This window comes from Mizuhopecten yessoensis, unplaced genomic scaffold (genome assembly GCF_002113885.1).
Source record: "Mizuhopecten yessoensis strain PY_sf001 unplaced genomic scaffold, ASM211388v2 scaffold3459, whole genome shotgun sequence".
Taxonomy (NCBI): Eukaryota; Metazoa; Mollusca; class Bivalvia; order Pectinida; family Pectinidae; genus Mizuhopecten; species Mizuhopecten yessoensis.
Window position 1 is genome coordinate 521,827 of NW_018405055.1, and position 25,592 is coordinate 547,418.

A 25,592-nucleotide genomic window follows, 5' to 3' on the forward strand; every position below is an offset into this window, starting at 1 on the left:
TTCAAAGTTGTTGGCCCCTGTCATCAAAACAAGAAAATATAATTTATTTTTGGCATACTGTATCTTTACCTCATTGCATATGAGTGTGTAACATTCATTAGTCAACCACCATCAGCAATCTTTGTAGTGCTAAAAGACACAATTCAAACGTTGGTTACTTTTTCATCTACATTGCAAGTCTAACATTTTCCTCTCCATTATTTGGCAATAATAATATAAAACAAAAGTGTGTAGACTTCGTTTCGTCATTAACCGAGACAGAGTATACAAAAACGTCATTATTTTCACTTTTATTTCGTAACAAATCATATATAAACGTAAAAATAGTATTAAAGATATCGACAAACATCTGTTTTATACGCCCATTCAAACAGGAGGTGTTCGATCCATCGTGTATGTATAAGACACCTCGTCAGAAACAGCAACATTTAACATAGACAGCCTCCATTGAGTAAAATCGCATAAATATCACAGTTTAAGAAAGAGAAAAAGGAGCATGTCAACAAAAACAATGGATCATCATTCACACATTCAAATCACTAATGAGAATGTGGTGTTCTCGGATATGTATGTTGAAATTTAACAATAGATAACAATATTTAACGAGCACATTAAAATATATCAATATACATTTATACACTGTTGTATGCACTCAGCTGCACCAACGATTGCGTTATAGCTCTGGATGATCCACATAATCCCCCTCTTCCTGTGGGGGCGGCGCTCCTCCTGTACTCTGGTACAACTTACTCATGATCGGATGCACGATATCTTCTAGCTCCTTCTTCTGTGATTTGAAATCCTCTGTATCTGCGTCCGAATGACTTTCGAACCATTGAATTGCTTTCTTTATGGCCTCTATAAGTGTTGACATATCTTCCTCACCGAGTTTACCGCCAAGCTTATCTTTATCGTCAATCTGATTTTTTAATGAATAAACGTAGCTTTCAAGTTCATGTTTAGCGTTTACCCTCTCTTTCACTTGTTTGTCCTCGTCGGCAAATCTTTCCGCCTCTGTTATCATCCGTTCTATATCACCGGGTGACAGTCTGTCATTATTATTCTGAATAACTATTTCATTCTTGATTCCTGTTCCTTTATCCTCGGCTGTTACCTTCAGAATTCCGTTAACATCGATTTCAAATGTGACTTCTATTTGAGGGATACCCCTTGGAGCTGGTGGGATCCCCGTCAGATCAAACTTTCCCAACAAATGATTATCCTTGGTCATGGCTCGCTCGCCTTCGTATATGGAAATAGTCACGGTTGGTTGGTTGTCAGCGGCGGTCGAAAATATCTGTGATTTCTTATTAGGAACAGGTCTGTTTCGTGGTATGAGTGTAGTCATGACCCCGCCGACCGTCTCGATACCGAGGGTAAGGGGGTTTATGTCCACCACCACTAAGTTGGTACTGCACCCGTCTCCGCTCAGAATACAGCCCTGGATAGCTGCCCCTTGAGCCACGGCCTCGTCAGGGTTTACTCCACGGCTCGGCTCCTGGAAACCCACAAAAATCAATTTGTTTGTCAGATGGTTACTTTCCAGCATTTAATACCACACAATGATATTTGCCTGATTATTTCGCATGTCGTTTCTTTGTCTAATTAGAGACGATTGTGTCATAGTGTATCGATACAAAAATATAATCTTATATTTCATAATATTTCTTAAAACTTTAAATAGTTTTTTTTGTATTTTAAAGAGAATTTGTTTCCTTCAACTATAGTAATAATTACAAAAGCAGGTATTGTTTTCACAACTTTCATGATATCAAATGTCAATATAATATTACGTGTTCTTACCTTTCCGTCAAAGAAATCCTTAATCAGTTGCTGAACCTTAGGGATCCGAGTGGACCCGCCCACCAGCACGATCTCGTCTATCTCGTTTTTCTCTAAATGGGCGTCCTTCAGGGCCATTTTTACGGGTTTAAGTGTATTTCGGAATAAGTCCTGCAATAGAAAAGGGGAGTCAAAATACGGAATTGGTGACAAATTTGACAGGTTTAAGATATATGCTTTATGGTTGTTATTTTTAAGTTTATTTCTTATTTGTTCGCATGACACTACACGTATCTTAAATTGATTCGAAGCTTGTTGCTACATCAACAATAACAGTATCATAGAGGCAAATGGTATATTAAACAAAAACCATAAACGACACCAATACTGATGACTACATACCAAATTGTTATCGTACCAAATTTTGCTTATGTTGAGATCCTAAGTAAAAACAAAATGCCTACCATATTGAGCTCCTCAAACTTGGCCCTGGTGAGTGTCTCTGAGAAGTCTTCTCCGTCAAAAAGAGACTCGATCTCAATTCTGGTCTGATGCTGGGAGGACAGTGTTCTCTTGGCCTTCTCCACCTCACGACGCAGTTTCTGTACAGCCCTGGAATCCTGTCGTATGTCTTTACCAGTCCTCTTCTTTATCACCTTGAAGAAATGGTCCATCACGCGCAGATCAAAGTCCTCCCCGCCCAGGTGAGTATCGCCATTGGTGGACAAGACCTCGAACACACCTTGGTCTATGGTCAGGACGGATACGTCAAACGTGCCGCCTCCAAGGTCGAACACCAGGATGTTTTTCTCCGAGTCCTGCTTATCAAGACCGTATGCGATAGCTGCAGCAGTTCTGTAATGATGATATTAGGTTAAAGGCTCATTTTGTTTTGAGAGGACTCAATATATAAGATATTAGGTAACTTGGTATGTTTAAAAATCATGTTATTATAACGAAAGTACACAGCTTTGCAAAGGATAATCTTACTTCAGGCTTCTCTTGTTATCTTTAGACAACACTTGCTGAAATTGAATTAATATCTAATTGTTGTAAATCATTTTAACTTATCTTTATATTAATACGGTTTTAATTATATCAGCCAATCAGTACATATATTGAAACGGTTTAGTAAAAGAGTGTGTGCTAGATATAATCTGAACATTTAGGATAATATAGTATACAGGTTCTTTAATTAAGCAAAACTAGAGACATGTTTATGCGTGACGTTTAGTCATGGAAAAGTCACACAAATACTTCACTGGTTGTACTAAAAGAATCCGTATACAATCTTTACTTACCATCGTAGTGAAAAAAATATTTAGACAAAATATAACTGTATCCCAACCACGGAATCAATAAGTTTTACAGGTCACTTTGAATGCAATGGAACACATTGTCTATATCTTATATGAAGAGAAATAGCCATCAACAAGAAAAGATTTACATGGGAATCGACAGTGATCGTTCATACGGAAAACTTTGTACAGCGGGTGAGATCCAAACGAACTAAATGACAATGTGGTGTAGTAATCATGTTAACGTATTTACTCTTTAAGTGCTTCGTTGCTTCATATTTGTAAAGATTACTTTTGGAAAGTAAATAATTAAATAGCAAACATACCACATATTGTTAAATGTACCACGGAATTAGATTAGAGTTATCTAAGTCCGTGAATGTACTTACGGTTCGTTAATGATCCTCATGACGTTGAGGCCCGCTATGACACCGGCGTCCTTCGTGGCCTGTCTCTGGGCATCATTGAAGTAGGCTGGCACTGTGACTACGGCATTGTGTACCGTCTCACCAAGGTAGCTCTCGGCTATCTCCTTCATTTTGGACAATACCATGGCTGATATCTCTTCTGGGGCAAACGTCTTTTTCACATCAGCAATGGAGGTTTCTAAGTGGGGCTTGTTACCCTTGTTTACAACCTGGAAAAAAAGTGATAAAATGTTTTGTTCCGTTCTTACTTATGACATACGAATTTATTTCTGTTTCGGTAGCACATCCAAGTGAGTAGCTTACTATTGCTTCACAAGGTTTCACGGTGACTATTTAAAAGCAACTTTTTGTCTTTTGTGACATTTTCGTTTCATTCTCTTCGTAAATTACGTAATTTATATTGAAAACAAACAGTTAAGCGTGCATCTCAACTAAATACTACTCACGTGTAACTTTCGGCAAACTCTTGTGGTTGCCTTTTTCAGCCCTTACCAAGATCAGTTGGGGGCTTCAGACTAATTTGTTGATTCAGTCATGTGACCCGGGGATTATCCCCAACGCATGCGACTGAATCATGCTAATTTATATATTTTGTTTTTAAACTAGTAAATTAAGAAAACAAAAACTCACTTTAAAAGGATATGTCTTGATGTCATTCTGGACTGACTTGTCGTCCCAGGTTCGACCAATCATGCGTTTGACGTCAAAGATGGTGTGCTCAGGATTGCTGGTCAGCTGATTCTTTGCGGCGTCTCCAATCAGACGTTCACCTCCATCGGTGAAGGCCACATATGAGGGTGTGATACGGTTTCCCTGGTCGTTAGCAATGATTTCTACGCCTCCGTTCTTGAACACTCCGACACTGAGGATAAAACGAAAAATCTACATGTGTTCTACATGAAATTCAATTATTTAGAAATTCCCCCTCTCTCAGCTTAGCAGGCCACTAGACAGTTATGTTACTGGAATTTCACTGGAAAATCCGAAAAAAATCGCTGGATTCACATTTATGACGAAACCACCTATTTTGTTACATATTCCGTGGTAGGCGACATATCAATATAGTCACATTGGTTGTCACATTTGTCACAATTACCTTTGTTGGTAAGATGTCAGTGTTGTCTGTAGTATCTAGAGCATGGTTTATAAAGAAGCAAACGAACAATGATTAAAGACCAACTAACCACTTAAAGTAACATTATAGTACAAGTACTCTTATATAATAATGAAATGCTAGTTAAGTTTGACTTACCATGAGTACGTGGTCCCGAGGTCTATCCCGATCACAGTACCTACGTTGTCCGTTTTCCCGCCGTTAGATACAGCTGCTGACACAGCTATCACCATCGCCAGTCCGACACACAAGACTACGTTCCTCATCGCTCTGGCTCTACTGTAGGCAGTCGTTCCTATCGATTTTTTTTTATAAAAGAGGAAAAAAATTATATTTAGAAATGTCAGTTTAAAATATATTCCAATATGAATAAATGTATAATAGATAGTTGAATATTTGTATTTGCTATCGTACAAGGTGACAAGTGAGATGAAGATTCGTGTAATACATACATATATATCTATAAACATCATGTATGGGTCAACGAAGTGATATTAACGGTAGCTTCCCGAATAACACTGGATCCTTGCAAACGTATGTTTGTAGGATACGAATTACTTAGAATTATATAATATCATATCTATGTAAATAAATTTAAAGACCAAGCTTTTAATACATATGTGTAAAAAGACAATCAATAACTTTGATTACCTGTGTACAAATAAATAATAGATTTGTGTATTAAATATGGTATATTCTATATAGATATAGATAAAGTGTTGTTAACAAATACAAATTGTAAACAAATATACTATATAACGGCTTAGTTAAAATAAATTAATATAAATAATTGTTCAATTCACAATATGCAGAATTTCCCTGTTTAAATGATTTTACCTCGTGGGTTTTTTCAAGTAGTATGATATGAAGAGCTTTCCAACTTGTTATTCAACCTGTCCAAATTTCTTCTTATGATGTGCGTGTGTAATTCATTTCAGTTTAGAATAGTAGCGTGATTCTACACATGAAAACTATTCTATTTATACAATTGTTACTTCAGAAAATATCCATTTGAGCGTCGTGTCACTTACTCTGTGGATGCTGTATTAGTGAGATTTGTGAGTATCTGATAGGCCAAATTGTGATAAAATGATGAAATGTAGTAGATAACATTATTGTTTTAGAGTCCATTGAAACGGGGTGGGCGTGCCTCTATAGCTTTATAGCTATAGTGTACTGTACACACGTGACCTTTACTTCTTTTCTTCAGTGTACCGTAACTGGCTAGGGTTTTGTGAAATCTGAATGTGTCCAATACAGTAACTACACGTTGACTTAAACAAATATGACCTCTATTTGTTAACTATTGCGTCAGGCCGTTTTAACTCGGTAGGGTTATCTCCCTTCGGCTGTTAGTCGACCTGCATTTATGAATACCAAGTACGTAAAATAAGACGCGGATCAAACTATAGACAATATGTTAATAATACAATGATCATTTCAAACAATTATAGAAGGAATATAATGTAATCAAATTCTTTGTAAACGACAAATGAAAAATCGACGTCCCTGATTTGAAACAGGTGATGAAGTTTGAATCAAATTAGAGATCTGTTTTTGAATTGTAATTACACAATTCATTGCAGAGATTAATGAACGGGAGCTTCAATCAGGTAAGGTAACACACATCATTTAATTACATTGGGTTCGTATTTTTAACGTTATTTAAATTCCGACGTGCATCGAGTCAAAGTCAGCATATACAATCAATGTAATATAGTATGAGTAATACATGGAAAATGCGATACCTATGTATGCATGTATAAGCGTAAAGGCAAATGATATACACTGTAATCGTCGGATACCCACGGTTGATCTCGCTTCGGTACTCACTCATCACCCGTGATGCCAAGTGAGTACCGAAGCGAGTACACTGTATGATACCTCGCATAAGCATAATGTAACATTTTTTTTTAACGATCGATCATTTGATGAGCCTCCGTATACATCTTGTACGCGTGCTTGTGTGGATGTGTGGGTGCTGGAAGCAATGGATTCCATCCGGTCACATTATATACTGGCCACGGGTTATCCACTTGTTGCCATAACCCGAAATTCTGAACAATTAGCAGGAAATAGCAAGTGCCATTTTATGAACTTTGATGTGTCCTGACTTAGGGACAGACCCCATCATTGCCTTCCTCACTTAGGAGAACGTTCAACATTAAGGCCAAAAGTGGTACATTGCAAATATTTGTATCAACATGGCATACATTTACCCTTTATAAAAAGGCGTACACAATATACATAGTGTATGGTATATTTGATGATTCGTTTTTGTGCATATATATGTTAAACTGTTATTGGCCCGATTTACAAGTAATAATAATAATCATCTGTTAGTTAATATGCAATTTAGTATAAACAGGATTAAGAAAGAGATATCCTAAGACTTTAAATTTAGAATTGTGCTCTGTCTCTATAGCTTTGCCCCAGCAGTTTTTTTTCAAAGGGTGATGGTCAGTCCAAGATTGACTAGAAAGGGGACGAGTTATCTCCCTTCGACCATCTGTAACCGATTCGCTACTTTCTTAATAAAGCTTTATTTTCAAACAGATCTCTTAATATATATGTTAAGTTGGGAACAAAAGTCCACATGAAAGCACATGCCATGGGTGGATCGGGTTCTTGGTAACAAAAAAATAGGGTAGGGTCATTCGAAAGTGCAGATTTAGAGCTACGATCCGACCTTTGTCCTTCGGCACTGTGGGACTCCTCTCGGTTTTTGTGTATATATTCTGATCTTTGGTGATCTATGAAGTATTTTAAGAAATGTTATCATAATACCGTTTGTTTTAGGTTATGCTCTCTTGTGACAGTAACCCGAGTTTCCACCGTGGCCCACCAGACTTCTTTTACTGATATAATGTCTGGTATTTTATGTCAAAATGTTAAAGTCTGGTGACAGGGCCAGAAGAAACTCCGGCTATAGCGACAGCTGCTCCTTCTCTAGAAGAGATTGAAATCCTCATCTTCCCCTCAATGGACTATTTTATGAAGTGCTAGTCCAAATCCACTGGTAACTTTGAGATATGTTATTTAATGTAATATAATATACGTCTCTGACGGACCCTTCATCACCTCTGACCTTCAGCTCTATGTGAAGTCAACCCTGCTACATTCCGACCCTTATAATATAATAAATGATCATTTTAGACCGTTTTGAACATCCAGGAACATGTTCAGATTTCATATTAAGGTCTTGCACTTTGGATACCCATATGACCTGCCTATCGGCCCCTTCTTGATTAGATTCTGATCAGATCGATTACCTAAGTTTTGAAACCTGTTTCAAGAAAACATGGCGAAAAGCCACTGCAATTGCCGAGTCACCTTGGTCAGATAACCACTGCCCCAACAATATTTTATATAAAACGATCTTATAAGTGACGAAGAGGGGTCAAATTGAAGGGGGAAAAAACAATTAATTTGTTTTTCTCAAGATAGTTTCAAGTGATCATGGAAATATTTTATCCACTACAACATTTTTCAAAAACTACTTTTTTATTGTTTGTTTTCCGATATTATAAATGTCTTGAATAGGACACAAATCTGTTTTATAGTTTACAACTGCATGTGGCCTTTCTCAAGGCAACACTGGTTCCAGTTATTGTCCATTTTTTATACTTCCTTCCTCAAATATCCAACTGTCTCTATTTTGTTCTATCAGTTGCCTGTTATATTAAAGTAAAACAACATCTGCATGAAAAGAGAAAAACGTTTTTTTTTTACAAAAATCTTTCTTTTATTATTCAGTCTTACATATATACATTCATGTACCACATATGTACAAATCATACATACTCACTCAACAGTTAACACATTTCCCAATAACTATACATCCATATCTCACACATAATCACTATCAGATGTCATGAGAACATCAATTTGAATGTTGAAAGCTTGCAAAAAAATTCAATCTTCCATACTTTGTCTTCATTTTCATCAAATTTCTAAGAAAAGAAACTGTGTGATTTTTTTTAATAATAGTACAATTTATAAGAAAGCTATCAACCAGGTGCCCTCATCAGTACAAGATATGAAACAAAGTCCAATACATTCTCACACATAAAATTAACCAAGTCGTGCTTATATACTATCAAAACATTCTCCAAGTTATTCATCATAACATGATATGGTCCAATTATAACAAACAGATGTCAAGTCTGAAATCCAAGGTTCCTTAAAATGGAGGGAAAAAAATATTCAAAACCCAAAGAGAAACAAGATGATGATATGAAGTTCTAACTGAACCAAAATTATCTCATGGTGACAGACACATGTACACAAATCATACACAAACATAATATCACTGTTAACTGTTCCTCTTGAACCCACACATCAATATTTATACCAAAATGGTTCAACAGCACTTTACATGCATTCTTACATGCTCTTCTTGCCCACAATGAATTGGATTTATATTACAAAATGGATAAATGTCTAACGATAGAGAAATTTGCATTTTGATGCAAAACTTTTTTTATCAGAACAGAAACTTGGAAATATATTTAACTGCAACTTAAAGATAGCAAAAATTTCCTTGTTTAATATTAAGAAATATTGTTTAATTGTTCATAGGACATTAGCCTAAATAACCAGACCAGGTTAGCTTCTCTTTAAATTCCAAGTCATTGTTCAAATATGATAAATTTATAGGAAACAACCTATTTAAATGAGAAATAATTTAAATCTAGATTCCACAATTTTTATAATTCGTCATGATCCTCTCCATCTTCCCCTCCCTCTGGGGGTGGAGCACCATCAGCTCCCTGGTAAAGTTTACTCATTATAGGTGTAACAACTTCCTCTAGTTCTTTCTTTTGTGCTTTAAACTCTTCAGCCTCAGCTTCAGCATTACTATCTAACCACTTAATTTTTTCTTCAACAGCTTCTTCAATTGTTGTTTTATCTTCATCACTTAATTTACCACCTAATTTTTCTTTGTCTCCTATCTGTGTTTTCAGTGAATAAGCATAACTTTCAAGTTCATTCTTGGCATCAACCCTCTCCTTTATTTTCTTGTCTTCATCAGCAAATTTCTCTGCATCATTGATCATACGCTCAATGTCATCTGGTGACAGACGATTATTGTCGTTCTGAATTGTTATCTGGTTCTTGCTTCCAGTACCCTTGTCTTCAGCAGTGACCTTCAGGATACCGTTTACGTCTATCTCGAATGTGACCTCGATCTGGGGCACACCACGGGGTGATGGTGGGATTCCAGTCAAATCAAATTTTCCAAGCAAATGGTTGTCCTTAGTCATGGGTCTCTCACCTTCAAATACCTGTATAGTGACAGTTGGCTGGTTATCAGCTGCTGTGGAGAAAATTTGTGATTTCTTGGTTGGGATGACAGTGTTACGAGGGATCAATTTGGTCATTACTCCTCCAACAGTCTCAATTCCCATGGTAAGGGGGTTGACATCCAGCAACAGCAGATCTCCAGTGTCTTCCTCTCCACTCAGAACTCCAGCCTGAACAGCAGCACCATAGGCAACAGCCTCATCAGGATTGACACCTCGATTTGGCTCCTGGCGAAATAATAAAAAAAATAGTTTTTTAACTGAAAACATGTACATGTACTTAACTTTTTTTTAAATTGATGCAGTTATTTGAGATAAATGAAGCAACCACTAAACTGGTATTCTATTCGGACACAAAATTCATACATCAGATATTTCAGTATCTTTTTAAAACATAATACATTTATACATCAGATGCTGAATTGATTACGATGTCTGTGATATATTTCATAATATTCTTACAATAGGCAATCTGATCTCCAGTGTCGATCGATCCAGTGTTTTAAGTGTCATTTAATACCCCATTGCAGTGTTTAATTAGCCGATGACATTTTTTTCATACACACCTTTCCGTCAAAAAACTCCTTGACAAGTTGCTGGACTTTTGGAATTCTGGTTGATCCTCCAACAAGTACAATCTCTGCAATCTCATTCTTTGGCAGATCACCATCTTCCATAACTTTCTGTACTGGTTTCATTGTTGATCGGAAAAGATCCTGCAGAAAATAAAGTTTCCAATAAGCCCAAGCTTAGAAATCCTGAATTTGAGTGCTAACCACAACCTTTTCTGGCTAATTATATCAACTTTTGTGTTTTCCAAAAAAAACTATTAATCCTCAAACAATTTGCCTACCTAGTTTCACTTCAGGACCAATTATGAATCGCTGCCCAATTGAGGCATAAAGAGTATTTGTTAATTAATTTGAAGTATTAAAACTTGTTAAGAGTGTCTTACCATGTTCAGCTCCTCAAACTTGGCCCTGGTGAGTGTTTCAGAGAAATCTTCTCCGTCAAACAGAGACTCGATCTCAATTCTGGTCTGATGCTGGGATGACAGAGCTCTCTTGGCCTTCTCTACTTCACGACGCAACTTCTGAACAGCACGGTTATCCTTTCTGATGTCCTTTCCCTTCTTTTTCTTGTGGAGTTTGATGAAATGTTCCATGACACGCTGGTCAAAGTCTTCTCCTCCCAAGTGAGTGTCTCCATTAGTTGCTACGACCTCAAACACGCCATTGTCGATGGTCAGAAGGGACACATCAAAGGTACCACCACCAAGATCAAACACAAGGATGTTCTTCTCTCCTTCTTTCTTATCAAGACCATATGCAATGGCAGCTGCAGTTCTGCAAAAAAAGAGATACAACAAGGGTAAGATTTATAAGGAGCCAATATTTAACAGCAACCCATATTATCTTCTATTGCTTTTTCAAAAAAAATGTTTTGAATGAAACCCTACATAAAATCAAAATTGTCCTAAAAATATGAAAAACTCACGGCTCATTGATGATTCGCATGACGTTGAGTCCAGCAATGGTACCAGCATCCTTTGTAGCCTGTCTCTGAGCATCATTGAAGTAAGCAGGCACAGTAATGACAGCGTTGGAGACTTCCTTACCCAAGAATGCTTCAGCGATTTCCTTCATTTTTCCAAGAACCATAGCAGAAATTTCTTCAGGGGAAAACGACTTTCTTGCAGAACCTGTATCAACATCAACATGGGGTTTGTTTCCTTTGTTGACAACATTGAATGGGTAAAATTTGATGTCCTTCTGTACAGATTTGTCGTCCCATGTACGACCAATCATACGTTTGACATCAAAGACTGTGTTCTCAGGATTGCTGGTCAGTTGATTCTTAGCAGCATCTCCAATCAGACGTTCACCTTCACTGGTGAAAGCCACATAGGATGGCGTGATTCGGTTTCCCTGGTCATTAGCAATGATTTCTACGCGTCCATTTTTAAACACTCCAACACTGAAAGTAAAGAATATGGTACTCAAATATATTTAATAATCCAAATGCAATATAAAAAAATAGTAATTAATTGACCATCATTTATTATTCAAAATATTCTCATTTGGTAAAATATGAATTCATGACCTAAATCCACATTTAACCTTTTCCTGAAAATCTGTAATATATGTTAATATTTCATTATAATTTTTTCAAGTTTAAGGGGCTCAATCTGCCAGTCATATGCCTTAGTTCCAGTTACTTGAAACATCAATGAAATGTATTTTAACATAATATCTACTAGACTTACCAGGAGTAAGTAGTTCCTAGATCAATTCCAATCACTGTTCCTACACTATCTTTCTTCTTCTCATCATCATCTTTCCCCTGAACCAAGGCTAGCAACAACACCGCCAAACAAACTGGCACCACTAGTTTCATTCTACAAGAAAAAACATGCTTTTTATCATCCAATTCCATAATTTCCAAAATAATAGTGCTGCATCTGTGTCTTACAAGACCTTGAAGAAGAAAAATAAAAGTGCAGTGCAACATTATATTACACTGTCCAGCAGGTGGTTATTATCAGGTCGGGGAAAACCGCTAACTTGCATATTATATGCAAACTTGCCTATTATACGCCAATAGGGGTTGGATTTGTTACTAAAAAAGTCAAAATCACTTTAATCTTAACTTTTTCAAGTTGTTTGTCCAAGTCGCATTTATTCAGTCATGAAACATTATACAAATGCAAAAATAAACTATATTTGCATGTGGGAAAGTACCAAAAATAGATGCAATAATTCCATTAAAGTTACATCAAGTTGCTAAGTAGCCAACACTTTCAGTAAACATCTTTTAGCAAAATATTATTTACCTTGTCGTAAATTAATGCGATTTTTAATAAAATCTTGCAGAAGTTACTGTTAAAGCGATTTGGATTATTTTTAGTAACAAATCCATTCTCCAACTGGCGTATAATAGGCGAGTTTGCGTATGTATACGCAAGTTGGTGGTTTTCCCCAACCTGATTATACATTATCCGAAAAGAGAACTTTCATTTTCTTTCTAAAATTCCATTTAGGCAGGACATAACCACTGAGGTAACACATAATGAAACGAGATTATGTTGAATACTGAATAGTACATGGTAATCTGTAAAGTGTAAAAAAAATATGGTATTAACGGGGGCAGTATGGCAACATGCACCATTATGCTCTACATTTAAATAGAATCGTGTACATATATCTCAAAACTTTGAAGCTGATGATGTGAATAACCTAGTGGGTCTTGTTTATGTGTCCACTGACAAGCAATCACGTTGCCAAAAACAGACTTTATGAGTTTCAGGTACTGTAGAAGTTGACACTTTGTATTTATATAAATGGTTTTCGAAGTTCCGTTGAAGTCGCTGTCCCATTAACGATAGGGGTACCCTACCACTAGTTACTTCGGACTTCTTCTAGTTTTACCACGGACTTAGATCAACTAAGGTATCTAGAAAACATGTTTCACTTTTAAACGGCGTTTTCTAAAAAAAAAAAAACTCAATTATCGAAAGTTATCAGTTCTGTTCAATTAATATAGCGACATACTACATACAGTTCATACTTTCATTCACAATCTAGCGTTAGACATATTTTAATTTCGGAAACACACAAATGTATGCATGTCATGGGCAAGTGGGTGGGGAACTGTATGCCTAATATATACAGTTCTATCCACGTCACGCTACTCAAGTCCCACTGATCCAGTTCACAACGTCGTTTACAAACTAGTTATTTATTGCAAATGAAATTAATTTGAAATTAAAACACTTTCCAATTTTTGCATTGATACAAATGACAGTAATCGTAACTCACTTCCTAGATCCAGTAGTAGTGTTGGACATGTTGGGAAAACGAACACGTGAAACCGATTGCCGATAGATAGACCGGTAGCATTTTACATTGCAACTACGACTAAATTATCATCAACATTGAACTTACGTGATCATTTATATCTTGTTCAGCTCCTTTGGTTATTATACACTGGTAACGGCTTCAATAGAGATGTACCTTCTTAGATTTTGTGTTTCTGACAGATTGTGCCGTTTGGCTTACTCGTGTGCGTTATATCGTTTCCCGTGTTCCCAATCGTGGCCGACTGTGATTGGTTGATCTACGGCGATCAGGAGGAAGCTGATTGGACAACGTGTGACATTTCTGTCATTCATCCGTCAAGGACACGTAGTACGTAGGATATTCTACGTCATTCGGAAAAATCCTAAAAGAAATAGGTGTTTCGATAAAGCTCGACCAGTTATGAGTTTGAAAATAATAAACAAAGGCCATAACTTGAATTTAATTGCAGATTTCTAAATTGAAAACAATCTTTTCTTCTCCGAAGAGAAAAAGCAATTTCCTATTTTGTAACAAAGTATGCGATTGGTCAATATTTTTTCTGAAGATTTATAAAATTATTATTATTATTTATTATAGTAGTTTAGCATTATTATTTGTAATGTTATTAAATTTAAAGAAATCAATATATATTACGGTTGTTTTGCCGTCCTTTTTTAATGATGAAGCATCGCCTTAATGCAATTGACCAATGAAAACGTGTGTTTCAAAAAACGGAACTGCAAATTGGAACACGTGCTCAATTTCAGTTCGTCAATCGGTCATTTCTTCCTTGGACGCCGAGAGGGTTGGTCGTGTCCGATGATTCTCAATCATTATTGAATTCCTACGGTGTAAGTATGAAAAAACATTTGGTCTTAAGGGATTTTTAAGATAAATGTATGATAACTATCCCATTTAAACAATATAGCATTGCTGCAAAGGATAAAAAGAGGTGTGCAGCGGGTAGGGGAATGAGTTCGGAAACCACGTGCTACTGCGAGGATATCGCGATGCGAGTGCCAATGTCGCAGAACAAATAAATTATACACGGCAACCTTATTTTAGTTCAAATGAATGCAGTAGACATCGGATCCCCAGGGTCCCGAGAATTTGTTAGTTATATTTTGAACCTAACCCGAGGTGTTTTTAGAGTATATTTTTACACGTTAGGGGGCTTTTATACATTTTCGGGGAAAATGGCAACCTAATTATGGTATATTAACGAAAAGATAGACTCCTTCATAAAAAAAAGTTTCCTCTGACCCTAACACCAGACTTGGGACATTTTGACATAGATGTCGGGTGTGGGACCAAAGCGCAATGCTATATGAAAACGTCAAATTCTAGCTATAGAAAGTCATGCCAATGATGTTAACATATATTTGCTACTCTTGACAAATGGATGATGACGCACAAAACTGAGGCATGTCGAAATGAATCCTGTTGTCAAGTAGTAAAAGTAGTTTCTTGGCTTAATTGCAATGTATCATTTGTAAAGCCTCAACTAATTATGAAAGTAAAAAAAAAGAAATTCATATGAACGAGAATGTTGAAAATGGCTACTTAGACAACTAATGTCTTGAACAAATTTAGAAATATTTCATTTACAAACCTTGTTCAAATAAGGATGTGAATTGTTACTTTTAAAGTTGGATATGTCACTGTGTGCAGGGGTAGTTATATGGTCATTATTGTAAAAAAAAAAAAAATGATCTGAACACATGAAATTAAGACTTACAACAAGTTCCTTGTATAATTTCATGCATTCAGATAATATTTAATAAAATCTAGGTGACAACAAGAACATTGTCATTCCTAGAAAGGTGCATGTTGTATTTTGAAAACTCTTTTTAAATCATGTTAAATTTAGGGGGGGGCTTAATCATTTTAAAGGCGCAAATTAGCAGTCGCAAATCCTTGAACAGACCTAACCAGATAAGCCAGTGTTACAGCTTAAATTTTAGAAGTCCTATATAGTGCATCTTGATACAGTTGTTTTTCCTTCAACTTTAAAGGGTACGGTACTAGAATACTAGCAATGTTTGCAAAATGTCTGCAATGTGGCAATGATGAAACTTCATTTCCCATCATTCGCGGTTTCCACAGATGGGCAGCACCGCTCAATGATGTTCCAATTACCTTCCTTGGATGTCTGAGCCATATTTTTTGACAGTATTCAATCAAGATTCTCTTCATAAATTCTGTAAATAGTGTTCAGTGAACCCTCTCTGTTCCTTTTTTGCCTTGACATGTAACCATGGAATAAAACTGATAAATAATGCCCACTCAAAAATAAATGTTGCTATTGGGGATTGGTCAGTACTAGGTACCTCCTGTTAAGTTTTTACTGGTTCAATTGCCAAGTTGTTAAAACCTGTTTGTACAGATTGACTGTGGAAATGATGATTGAACTTGCCCTCTCTGAGAAGTTTATGATTGAGGCGTGTTCCCTAGTTATGTACTCAACTAGCTCTGATCTGCAATTCAAGACCCAAAGTCGTCTTCAGAATGATGAATTTTGGACATGCATGATTATGTATGTAATTAACTTTTTAGGTCACCTGAGCTTTAGCTCAAGTGACCTATTGCTATCCGTCGTCGTCCATCGTCCGTTAACATTTTACATTTCAAACTTAGTCGAGTTCTGCTGGGCCGATTGAACTGAAAGTTGGAAGGAATGATCAACTCATGGTCCTGACAAAGTGTTGTTATTTTTCAGGTCAATCAGAAATCCAATATGGTCGCCATTTGGAAAAACTATTTCAAACTTAAAGTTCTACTTGGCCGATTGAACTGAAACTTTGTAGGAATGATCAAATCATGGTCCTGACAAAGTGTTGTTATTTTTCGGGTCAATCAAAAATACAGTTTGGCTGCCATTATACTTAACTATTTTTTACTCAAATTGGTACATATTTAAACAACAAAAATAAATACTGTAGGACTCGGGTGACCGTTAAGGCCCATGGGCCTCTTGTTTTAATCTTGATATAAGATGGGGCAAGTTTTCATCATGTTGAAATACAAAAAAACTGCATAACCTGTAAAAATAAAACTACTGGAATTTTACGTCCTTAAAAACCTAAACTGTTCATAGGATGTTGAACCCTGCAAAATAAAACCAAAACTGGCATGTAGAAAGAGATTGAATTGCCACAACTTCCAGACTGAAAGAAAATTAAACGTTGAGGAAGTGATAATGATGAAGTTTGTTTCTTTTGCTCCATAGAGTTCTTCTGAGCTTGGTGATGGCAGCAATGCCTTCCTTGGACTGAGTCACTTCCATTTACAGTTGAAATTCCTAGATATTTTATATAGCATCCAAAATACTTAATAAAGGGGAATTGAAATATAGAACATTCAGCAGAAGACTGTCCTCTCTTGACATTGCTTTGTTTTTAGGCGACTTAAATATAATATTCATTAAAAAAAATACATTCAAATGCAAAACATCAAGAGGTCTATTTATATAAAAGTAAATGCAGAAACCGAGATTTCTGGTCAAAAATTAATTTGTTTCTTTATCCTTTTCTGTTAATTGAATTTTTCTGAATATAAAACTACTATATTACTAGCGGTGTTTGCACAATGTCGACTTAATTGACAGTTTTGTAATGTAACATTGGCAATGATGAAACTTCATTTCCCATCATTCATGTTGTAATGTTGTTGACGCACACAAGACTTGTTAATTAATACATTATCCTTATCGATGAGTTTTAAATCTTGTTTCATTGCAGATTGCCGCTTTGGAAACCCAATACACTGCAGATTTCTGGATGCATTGTTGAAGATGGCCTTTTAGATCTAAAATCCAGTGGATGCGACATCTACAACATGCGTATGATAATGCCCTTTCATTTACAAATAATAATGACTTGTCCATTTATCCCACTCATAATTTGCTGAAGTTATGAAATTTGGCTGTGAAGTCAAACGCTTTCTTTATTCTAGAACAATTAAGTTGGTAATGATGAATTTGGTTTCTTTGTGCCACAGAGTTCTCAAACTCCAGTTATTGCTTGTAATTTACATTTATCTGGTCTCTTTTGAATTTCATCATTTGCTTTGGCAGAATGAGTGACCTGTTCATGTTTTAATAGATACATTACATTTATTATGTTGATGGCAAGGTGATAGATGATGATTAACACAAGAAATTGGGAATCTCTCTGAATTATCATGTTGATTTCTTTTCTGATATCACCACTAATCCAATCAAAAACTTATAAGTGTTTTTAAAGTACTAACAAAACCTTTTGGGGAAGATAACTAATGAAACATTCCAAGTAGAAGATGAAAAGCTTTCTGCACACCGGCTACTTCCCAGACAAAACGAGAACTATTTCTTAATTAATCCATGGGAAACGAGCGTTTTGTTTTGAAATCTAAATATCCAAAATTTTGTTGATTCCCAATGTGAACACTGATGAGTTTCGAGAAGTGCAATCTGTACCAATATGAAAAATTTCTTTGTAAGTTTACCTGGTTCAGATTTCATTGACTTGTCGAGCAAAGTACAAGAGGGTGAATCCATATGATGTCTTGTAATGTTGAAAATATTGACAGCTGTGTATTGTGTTCCCTTGGTAATTAATTTTATGCAGCCGAGACAGAAATTTGGACAAGGGGGGGAAACAACTGGTTTGAAGGAACTTCAAAGGTTTATAGTAATTATGACTGGTTCATGCAAGTGATGAAGTATGATGATATCGTAGTTCATCTGATTTTGTATGAAGACACATCAGCAAAGTCTTTCGCTCCTATCTGATTCACCACTTTCATGATAAACCAGTGTTCCCAGAATTCCCCAAATCGGTTTATTATACACCTAGTTTTCAAAAACTGCCAAATGTAACTAAATACCTAAGGGTGAAGAATCTTGAAAATGGTGTTAACAATTAGCCTTAATCAGTTTGTTCGGTTAACTATCGCCAATAAAACAAAATTTGCAAGAAATATTTAAATGTTGTATGGTTAGTTTTGCCTTTGTATATTTTATTAATGACCTGAAATGTGATGGGTTTTTTGGGGTTTCTTTTCTTGTTATTAAGAATCGATCCATATATCAAGTCGATGTTAAGATGTATATATATATACCCTATACTAAAAAGGTCTTGCTTCCTCGTGACATGTTGATGAAAATTCGGAAGTCTACCTTGGTGTGATGAAAATTTTGAACTCTCTCACTGAACATTTGTGTAGATAAAAACTTTCTGACCAAGAATATAAAGCAGTTGAGTATCGATTAAGAGTATTAATTTATCAACTACAATTTGTGACTATTACAATGTATGCATTAATGATGCTTATTTTGAATTGGTAGATATCTAATGCAAAACGTACAATATATTAAAACTCGACGAAGATGGCTTTAAACAAAATCACATGGAAGGTAGTGTATATCCTATGGCAATTCATTGAATGTTAAAGGTTTGATACGGTAATGCTCCTTCCATCACTTGAACTACAAATAGGCATTAAAAGTTATTTTTAAACCTTGGGTATCAACAATATTTCAAATATCGACAGCTGCGATTCTGTTTTTTTCGTTAAAGAAGCAGTAGAGGATGATAATCTGCACAAATGGAAACAACTGGTTAATGCAAGTGATGTAGTATGATGATGTCATAGTTCACCTGATTACCAAATGAAGATACATCAGCAAAGTCTTTCGCTCCTATCTGATGCATCACTTGCATTGTCACCTTTTGTTTTGCAGCAGGTGTCGGCAAGACTTAATTGAATAGCACTTCTTCTTTTTTTGGATTATTGTAAAGATCAAATTTCCAAATTTCATTTTAGAGAGTGGAAGCTGAAGTTTGTTGTTCAGAGGCTGGATATTGAAACTGATAAAATATAAGAAATTGTGAACAGATATTAATTTAATACTGCCATGAATACAAGTATTGATACGTATACAGGGGCATCCCACTTCCTACATTGATTAATTATGGAATGGCCGAAATAAATTGTACCTTTTTTCGCTAATATAGAAAGTATTGTTTTAATGTTATATAAACTAGCAGCACTGTAAATAATAGTTTTGATTGAGTGAATATGGCAATGATGAAACTCCATTTCCCATCATTCGCGGTTTCCACAGAAGGGCAGCACCGCTCTATGATGTTCCAATTACCTTCCTTGGATGTCTGAGCCATATTTTCTAGACAATAGTTAACTTGTGATCCTCTTCATTCTATCTGTAAATATAGTTCAGTGGACCCTTCCTGCCCCTATTTTGCCTTAAGATTGTATCCAGTGAAATAAAATTGATTAATAATGCCCCTGAAAAATAAGTGTTGCTATTGGTCAGTACTAGGTACCCCAAGCCAGTATCACTGCCTGCATGCTTTAGAGTTGTTCTTGTGTCATGTCCTCTAGTCTGTTGATCAGGGCAAAGCTCCTCGCCAGTATAGTTTCTGTACAGATTGACTGTGGAAATGATGATTGAACTTGCCCTCTCTGAGAAGTTTATGATTGAGGCGTGTTCCCTAGTTATGTACTCAACTAGCTCTGATCCGCAAGGAAATACTCTAAAACTTGTTCAGAATGATGAATTTGAGATTGATTTAGAGGTATTCATGAAAATGCAAGTATGATTTTGATCTTCATATAATATACAACTGGTTTTCATCATGTTAAAAAGCAAAAAAAAAACACCAAGCATGTAAATGACCATCAACACCAAGAATTCTGTTACCTAAAGCAGAAACCCAAGATTTCCAGTCGAAATTTAAACTTTTTTTTTATCCTTTTCTATTATTTGAATTTCTGAATATAGAACAAATAGTATGCATAATGAAATTGAATGACTACTTCAAAAGACCATTAAATGTTGAAGTGATAATGATGAAATTTGTCTTTGCTCCATAGAGTTCTTTTGAACTTGGTGATGGTTGCAATGTCTTCCTTGGACTGAGTCGCTTCCATTTAATGTAAAAATATCTTTAAATTCATATATTAGCATTAAATCTTTGAGAAGGTAAATTCAAACACAGAATTCTGTACAAGGTCCCATAGATGTAAATATTTATGTATCTAGGGTGTGCCCGCAACATAACCTTTATTGTTGAAAGTAACAATATGTTTGCAATGCGACTACCATTCATTTACGGAGGCGGGCTAGGTTGGAGGGTGTCGAGTATGTACACCATTTCAAGAAGTGCTGAAAAAGCTCCCAACTGTAATTGGTATTGAATGCTACTTAAAGATGCATGTACTTTAATCAAAATAAGAAATCTTTCAGTATAAAATACATTGTATGTATATTTTCATTAGGCATAGTTCAGAAATTAGGAAGTAATGAATCAAAATTTCATTATCCGATTTGATAATCTTCAGCTACAAGTATTAGTGGTGTACCGATAATCGGAAACATTGAGTTTGAGAAGGGTCCAATCCAATAATCAATTTTGCTGATGAAAGAAAGATTGTTAAAAAATAACAAACAAATGATGAAAAGTTTGCCAAATCAGTGTCCAGGCCTCTGAAACTGATGATGCTAACATTTGAGTTTCTGATCTTTGTTATTAAAGCTATGTATAACATCAGCATATGTAAAGTTGGATTTGTAGTTGATGAATCGTGCACAAAGTGACCGTGTACTTTTTTGTCTGCCCAGAGCTCCTTGTGTATTGTTTAAATGTTAATCCTCTTGACCAAAGTATGAACAATTTTTTAAAAGAAATGCATGTATTTGTGATGTGGTAAACTGCTGTTATCAAAATCTCATCATCCCAATTTGATAATCTTCAGCTACAAGTATTTACATTTAAGTTTAAAAGAAATAACAAACAAATGATGAAAAGTTTGCCAAATCAGTGTCCAGGCCTCTGAAACTGATGATGCTAACATTTGAGTTTCTGATCATTGTTATTTAAGCTATGTATAACAGTACATCAGCATGTGTCAATTTGGATTTGTAGTTGATGAATCGTTCACAAAGGTACGTGTAATCAGATGTTGGAAGATGCATCTTTTTGGTCTGCTGAAAGCTCTGTGTATTGTTTAAATGTTTATCCTCTTGACCAAAGTATGAACATTTTTTTGATAGAATGCATGTATTTGTGAAAGAATGCATGCATTTGTGATGTGGTTAACAGCTGTTTTACTATTATTAATTGGACCCACAGATACATCGATAATATGCTATTTATAACGCCAAATACCAAATAAAAAATTTAGAACTAAATGCAGCATTATGTATAAACGAAAGATGACTGTGATTAGTTGAGAAAGGATATGTACAAGATACAGATCAGTTCAATATTTACCCCTACATTATTTTTACAAGAAAGTTTTGAAGGTTCTGAATTTGTCTTGGCTTGTTGATGATGATTAAACGCAGATAGGGACAATTGATTGCATTAAATGCAAAATGAAAAGCTTTCTGTGTACTGATGACATGCCTGGCAAACCAGGACATTGAAGACATGTGGCTGTATATTGACAGCTGTGCATTTTGTTTCCGTTGGTAAATAATATAAGCATTGAAGGAACAGTGTTCCCAGAAACCCCAAAGAGGGGTTTTCACATCCAAAAAAGTTCGTTGTTTTCAACAATTACCATATTTAACCAAGTAACTAGCTATAGGTGTACAGAATCTTGGAAAATGTATCAAATATACCCCACAATCTAAAATCCAGTGGGAACACTGGAGGAAAGTTATAATTATCTGCACCAGAGAAGGTAACCGGTTAAAATAAATATTTCCCTGTTACTTGCATGAAAATTCTGTTAATATAGTTTGGCATCATTCAAACATCAGGTTGGTTGATGAAATTGGTGAAGGATGATGTCATAGTTCACCTGATTACCAAATGAAAGATACATCAGCAAAGCCTTTCGCACCATTTATATCGCCTGTATCTTCCAAGGTTTATTGGGTTTTGAATTCTTCCCGTGACAAAATATTTATCTAACTAGAAATAATGCAAAATCATACATTTCAGAGTAACTGTCTTCTGATTATATTATTACATTATTTCTTATCTTAAATGTTAGTCTTTGCCTTTGAACCATTAACAAGAAAATAATGAGAGAGAAAAGTCTTGTAAAAATATATTCCAAAGTTTTAATGATTTCCTATTGATCATACTGTCGGCACAAAGAAGTGTTTCACTAATTTTGATGGAGTGAATATGGCAATGATGAAACTCCATTTCCCATCATTCGCGGTTTCCACAGATGGGCAACACCGCTCTATGATGTTCCAATTACCTTCCTTGGATGTCTGAGCCATATTTTTTGACCGTATTCAATCAAGATTCTCTTCATAAATTCTGTAAATAGTGTTCAGTGAACCCTCCCTGTTCCTTTTTTGCTATTGGGGATTGGTCAGTACTAGGTACTTCCTGTTAAGTTTTTACTGTTTCAATTGCCAAGTTGTTAAAACCTGTTTGTACAGATTGACTGTGGAAATGATGATTGAACTTGCCCTCTCTGAGAAGTTTATGATTGAGGCGTGTTCCCTAGTTATGTACTCAACTAGCTCTGATCTGCAATTAAAGACCCGAAATGATATCGGTTAGTTTGTTTTCATTTCATAACTACTAAAATGAAATTAGCTATTCATTCCTTGTTGCGATCATTTTGGAGATATATATGCTGACCCCGCTTTATGGCCAAGTAACATTATTGGGTGTATTGAATGGTCAGCTACAATAAAATTGCTCTGTGTCATGGTCACAATTTCTCTGGAAATGAAATAATGCCTGGATTAACAGAGCGACATTATGTTGTACTATACACAAGTAACATCTTGTATCTGCTGCGAGAGAAAAACAAGAAAGCTTGTTGACTTTGTCTATTTCATTGTGTTTCGCGTTGCATGCACAAATGATGGAAGTGAGCTTTTTTATGTGGTGCAGTGTCTTGAAAACTTTTACTATAAAAGACCACTAGCCGAAGGTATTGTGAATATATTGATATGCTCCAACCATTATGTAATACCAGTCTTCATTTCATATCTTGCGTTGATTTTCTTTCCGTCTAGAAAAAGTTCCACCGACCTGTTCTGCAGAAATATTTAAGTCCACGAGGGTGAATACATAAGTTGTCATGTTGATTTTGTGAATATTGACAACTATACGTTCTATTCTCTTGGCAAGTGTGAACATCATTCATCCCTTGGATTGAAATGAAGGTCCTTGAGTGGAATACAATTTATTAAAATTTCCCACAAACTAACTCTTTTATTCACTCTTAACAGATGGTTTGCCACTTTTGACATGAAGAGGATAGGAGGGGGCAATGTTGGCCCATAAATGTAACGCATCAAAAAATACTTGTAACCAAGGCGACAACAGAAAACAACATTGAGTATCAGATATGAGTGAGACAAGTACGTGCAACTTGCATTTGTTTAAAACGCCTTGAAACTATATACATACATGTATGGACTAATAAAATCTATAGCCTGCAGTTTATATTATATTTCATCTGCAAAATCCGATATCTAACCACAAAAACAATACATATAATAACAAAACGGAACATTTATAATGCTAATTGTCAATTTCAAGCTGTTTTACTTTTACTCATTTGGAGGCATCTATATAGGTAATAAGCAATTCATACCTGTGGTTTCGTCTAATGCTAAAATATTTAGAATTTGATAAGCATTATGTATCGATGGAAGATTAGATGGCAGTTACATTTTTTAACCCTACATTAATTTTACATGAAAGTTGGAAGATTCTAAATTTGTCTTGGCTTGTTGATGATGATTAAACGCAGATAGGGACAATTGATTGCATTAAATGCAAGATGAAAAGCTTTCTGTGTACTGATTACAAGCCAGACAAACCAGGATATTTCTTCATTAAATAACTATGGAAGGTGGAGATTTAAAGCATAGAAGTCGTTGTGTATTAACAGCAGTATATTTTTTTTCTCTTTGTAAATATGTAAGTTTTGTTATGTTTGTGTTCATTTAAGGACGGTTTTGGTGGTGGAGGAAAGCGAGAGTTCCCGGAGAAAAAACCTCGGACAATACCTGGTAACCTCCAGTGAAGGGTTTTCACCCAAAAAACAAATGTACTCTTGTTTTCAACAATTCCCATAAATACCTACTACTCGCATGAAAATTCTCGGTATATACATTTAGTTTGATATCATTCAAACAAGGATGATGATGTCATAGTTCACCTGATTACCAAATGAAAGATATCGGTAGTCTTTCGCTCGCATTAGATTCACTAATTTTATCGCCTGCATTTCCACAATTTTTATTGGGTTTTGAATTGAGTAGTATTTTCCTTCTGTGACAAAGTAGGTTTCTAACTAGAAAATAATGCAACATCATTCATTTCACTACAGTTACTGTCTTCTATATATATTATAAGTTGTTTATTGTTACCTTATTTCTTGCATCGATAGTTATCTTTGACTTTGAGACATTAACATGAAAAAACGGAGAGAAAGGTCTTGCATATATTTAATCATTTCCCACTAATCATACTGGCAGCACCAAGAAGTGTTTCATTAGTTTTGATTGAGTGAATATGGCAATGATGAAACTCCATTTCCCATCATTCGCGGTTTCCACAGAAGGGCAGCACCGCTCAATGATGTTCCAATTACCTTCCTTGGATGTCTGAGCCATATTCTTGTAAAATAAGTTTAGTTTACTTGAGCTTGGTATGAGATTTAAGACTTTTTCTACTTGTCAATTTCCACCAGCAAATTTTGACCAAACTTTAATCAAATAATCCTTCTGTTACTTTGTGTGTCTGTTGGGTTTTGTTTCTATGTATATAAGTACCACAGGTAAACTAACCTCAAAAATGTTTTTTTAACCGGATGTAAATGGAGATGAAATT

The 25,592-nt window shown here is 35.5% G+C and overlaps 2 protein-coding genes and 1 long non-coding RNA gene across 4 annotated transcripts; 1 reads left to right on the plus strand and 2 right to left on the minus strand.

Annotated features, from left to right (window-relative positions):
• Window positions 1-293: 293 nt before the first annotated feature.
• Window positions 294-5,554, minus strand: LOC110447560 (78 kDa glucose-regulated protein-like). Its single transcript, XM_021493337.1, has 7 exons — window positions 5,460-5,554; window positions 4,761-4,917; window positions 4,139-4,370; window positions 3,470-3,717; window positions 2,247-2,637; window positions 1,804-1,953; window positions 294-1,498 (listed from the first exon to the last, which is right to left on the minus strand). Exons 2-7 carry the CDS (start codon window positions 4,886-4,888, stop codon window positions 674-676), a joined length of 1,974 nt encoding a protein of 657 aa, XP_021349012.1. The 5' UTR covers window positions 4,889-4,917; window positions 5,460-5,554; the 3' UTR covers window positions 294-673.
• A 2,788-nt stretch (window positions 5,555-8,342) lies between these two features.
• On the minus strand, window positions 8,343-14,035 carry LOC110447563 (78 kDa glucose-regulated protein-like). Its single transcript, XM_021493340.1, has 6 exons — window positions 13,873-14,035; window positions 12,195-12,326; window positions 11,426-11,905; window positions 10,884-11,274; window positions 10,495-10,644; window positions 8,343-10,156 (listed from the first exon to the last, which is right to left on the minus strand). The coding sequence occupies exons 1-6, from the start codon at window positions 13,878-13,880 to the stop codon at window positions 9,332-9,334; spliced, it is 1,986 nt and encodes a 661-aa protein (XP_021349015.1). The 5' UTR covers window positions 13,881-14,035; the 3' UTR covers window positions 8,343-9,331.
• A 514-nt stretch (window positions 14,036-14,549) lies between these two features.
• Window positions 14,550-24,266, plus strand: LOC110447564. 2 transcript variants are annotated; one of them, XR_002462610.1, is made up of 3 exons: window positions 14,550-14,618; window positions 17,508-17,608; window positions 23,981-24,266. It is a non-coding gene; the product is annotated as an uncharacterized LOC110447564 (long non-coding RNA). The 2 variants fall into 2 exon arrangements; XR_002462609.1 differs by lacking the exon at window positions 23,981-24,266 and having other exon boundaries at window positions 17,508-23,269.
• The last annotated feature ends 1,326 nt before the right edge of the window (window positions 24,267-25,592 follow it).